The 1,913-nt window shown below is 52.8% G+C and overlaps 1 protein-coding gene across 1 annotated transcript in view; it reads right to left on the reverse strand.

Moving 5' to 3' along the window:
• Window positions 1–584, reverse strand: part of UBXN10 (UBX domain protein 10) — a 902-nt gene extending 318 nt beyond the window's left edge. The window contains 1 exon segment of the mRNA XM_010149428.1: window positions 1–584. This exon segment is cut by the window's left edge and continues 34 nt beyond it. Coding sequence (XP_010147730.1) covers window positions 1–584 — 584 coding nt within the window.
• Window positions 585–1,913: the final 1,329 nt, after the last annotated feature.

Raw genomic sequence — 1,913 nt, forward strand, 5'->3', positions numbered from 1 at the left:
AAAGGGATCGCTTGGCTCATCTTCCTTCCCGGCTTCTCAGGGGGACACTGCACGTGTGAGCCTCCTTCATCGGGGACATCGGTTTCCGACAATACGCTGGCAGATCCTTGATCTTCAGGAAGAGGTTTGGGTTTTGGAGCCTCCTCCCGCCCCCTGCTCACTTTCAGCTGGTCGGTTTGTTCAGCCACTGCTTCCACAGCACCGCTTCCTACCCCCTTCCGGCCAATGGAGGGGAGCACCCTGTACTTGTTCAGGGAAGAGGAGGTCCTCAAAGGCACCTGCTGCAGGAGCTCCGTGATTTCCCCGGGAGACACCTGGCTGGCCGGGAATACTGGTTTTGTGGACGATGCTTTCTGGTTTTTCCCTAATTCCTGTGGAGCTGCTGGTGGGAGGGAAGATGGCACTTGGCAAGGACAGGCTTCCACGCTCTGAGTGCAACTGAACCTCGGCCTCGTGCGTCCCTTGGCCGATTTCGGCCTGGTGACGTGCATGTCAACGGCGTTTGTCCACGAGAAAGCGGCTGCTGTGCTTGAGGGGGAGTAGCGGCGAGATGGTGCTAAGTTCAGAAGAGCTGCTGTGGCCATTGCTTCTCGAAGCACCTGCGGACGGGAAAGCAGAGGGAAAAGTTACAGGAATCAGCCAGAAAGCTTCCAGAGAGTTTAATCTCCCATTTGTGTGCTGCATGTCAGCTAATAATAGCTGTAAATCTGGTGTATCACCGTGTAGGCAGGCAGCAATCCTACGGTTCGGTAACGGCTGAGTCAGAGACGGCGGGATATGCGTATTTATAGGTGCTGGCTTTGTCAGGAATTGTTTCAAGTTGACCCAGAGGATCGGGAAGTTGCGCCCTTCCCAACTTAAAGAAAGTTTCTGATGAAAAGAACAGGTACATTTCTGTTTCTAAGGCTAGAAACTCAGTGAAACTGGGAGATGAGTGAACTTCAAAGCACAGATCTGACCTTTCTGCCGTTTCTGCAGTGGAAGATTAAGTTCCTGTTGTGGACTTCTGGGTAAGACTGACTGCACTTCACTTTCTAAAAATCTCTGAATACCTTTGAAACTGAGTATGTCTGATTCAGTACAGAGAAACCCATTCTGACTCCTCCCAGCACCAAAAGCTGCTTAACAGAGATGGATATTGACCTCTTTTGAAGACGACACGTTCTGATGTGCACTCCTCGATTTCAGCTGCGCTCAGACTACTCCTGCGTTACCAGGGCAAAGCCCAAAAGCCCAGACAACCCGGCCACAACCTCACAACAACATTGTGAAGTGTGACAGGGTCACGCACCTCCCCCTCCCTTGCTGTGGTGTGTGTAGGAGGATTTGTCAAGGGGAAAAAAAGAGTCAGCTTGTATCGCTTGGCATTCTCCAGTGATGATAAAATCGGACTCACTGGCTGCTCAACAACCCAAAACAAACAAAAATAAGGGAAGAGAGAGACATCTGTCCCTCTGTAAGCCTCCAGCAGAGCTACGGACAGGGTCAAACCGCCTGAGTGGGAGGGAGGGGGTTGTGCCTTTCACTTACTGCCTCTAACAAATGAACTCCAAGGCAACAAGCTGTAGTTCAGCATCCTCTGAAGAGGAACTCCCAGGCACATTGGAGCACTTAGCAGATATCACCCGTTCAAAGAATAAACCCCCCCAAACAAGCAACCAGCCAGACGTCACGGTGGGACCCTCCTCAGCGAGGGTCTGCACTGCTTCAGCACAGTCTGTATTAGAGGTTTAATGAGGAGCTGTTTTAAACACGGCACGTTTTACCTTCGGGGGCCTGGCTGAGGGGTTGGGATGGGGAACTGCAGTCCGGGAGGGCTGTGCCTACAGGTGCCCCCACACATGGTTACCCCAGGGAGGAGAGGCACCACGCGTCCCTGCAGCACGGTCCCAGCCCCACAGCACAGCCCCAGC

The sequence above is a fragment of the Eurypyga helias genome, unplaced genomic scaffold (genome assembly GCF_000690775.1).
Source record: "Eurypyga helias isolate BGI_N326 unplaced genomic scaffold, ASM69077v1 scaffold25073, whole genome shotgun sequence".
NCBI lineage: Eukaryota > Metazoa > Chordata > Aves > Eurypygiformes > Eurypygidae > Eurypyga > Eurypyga helias.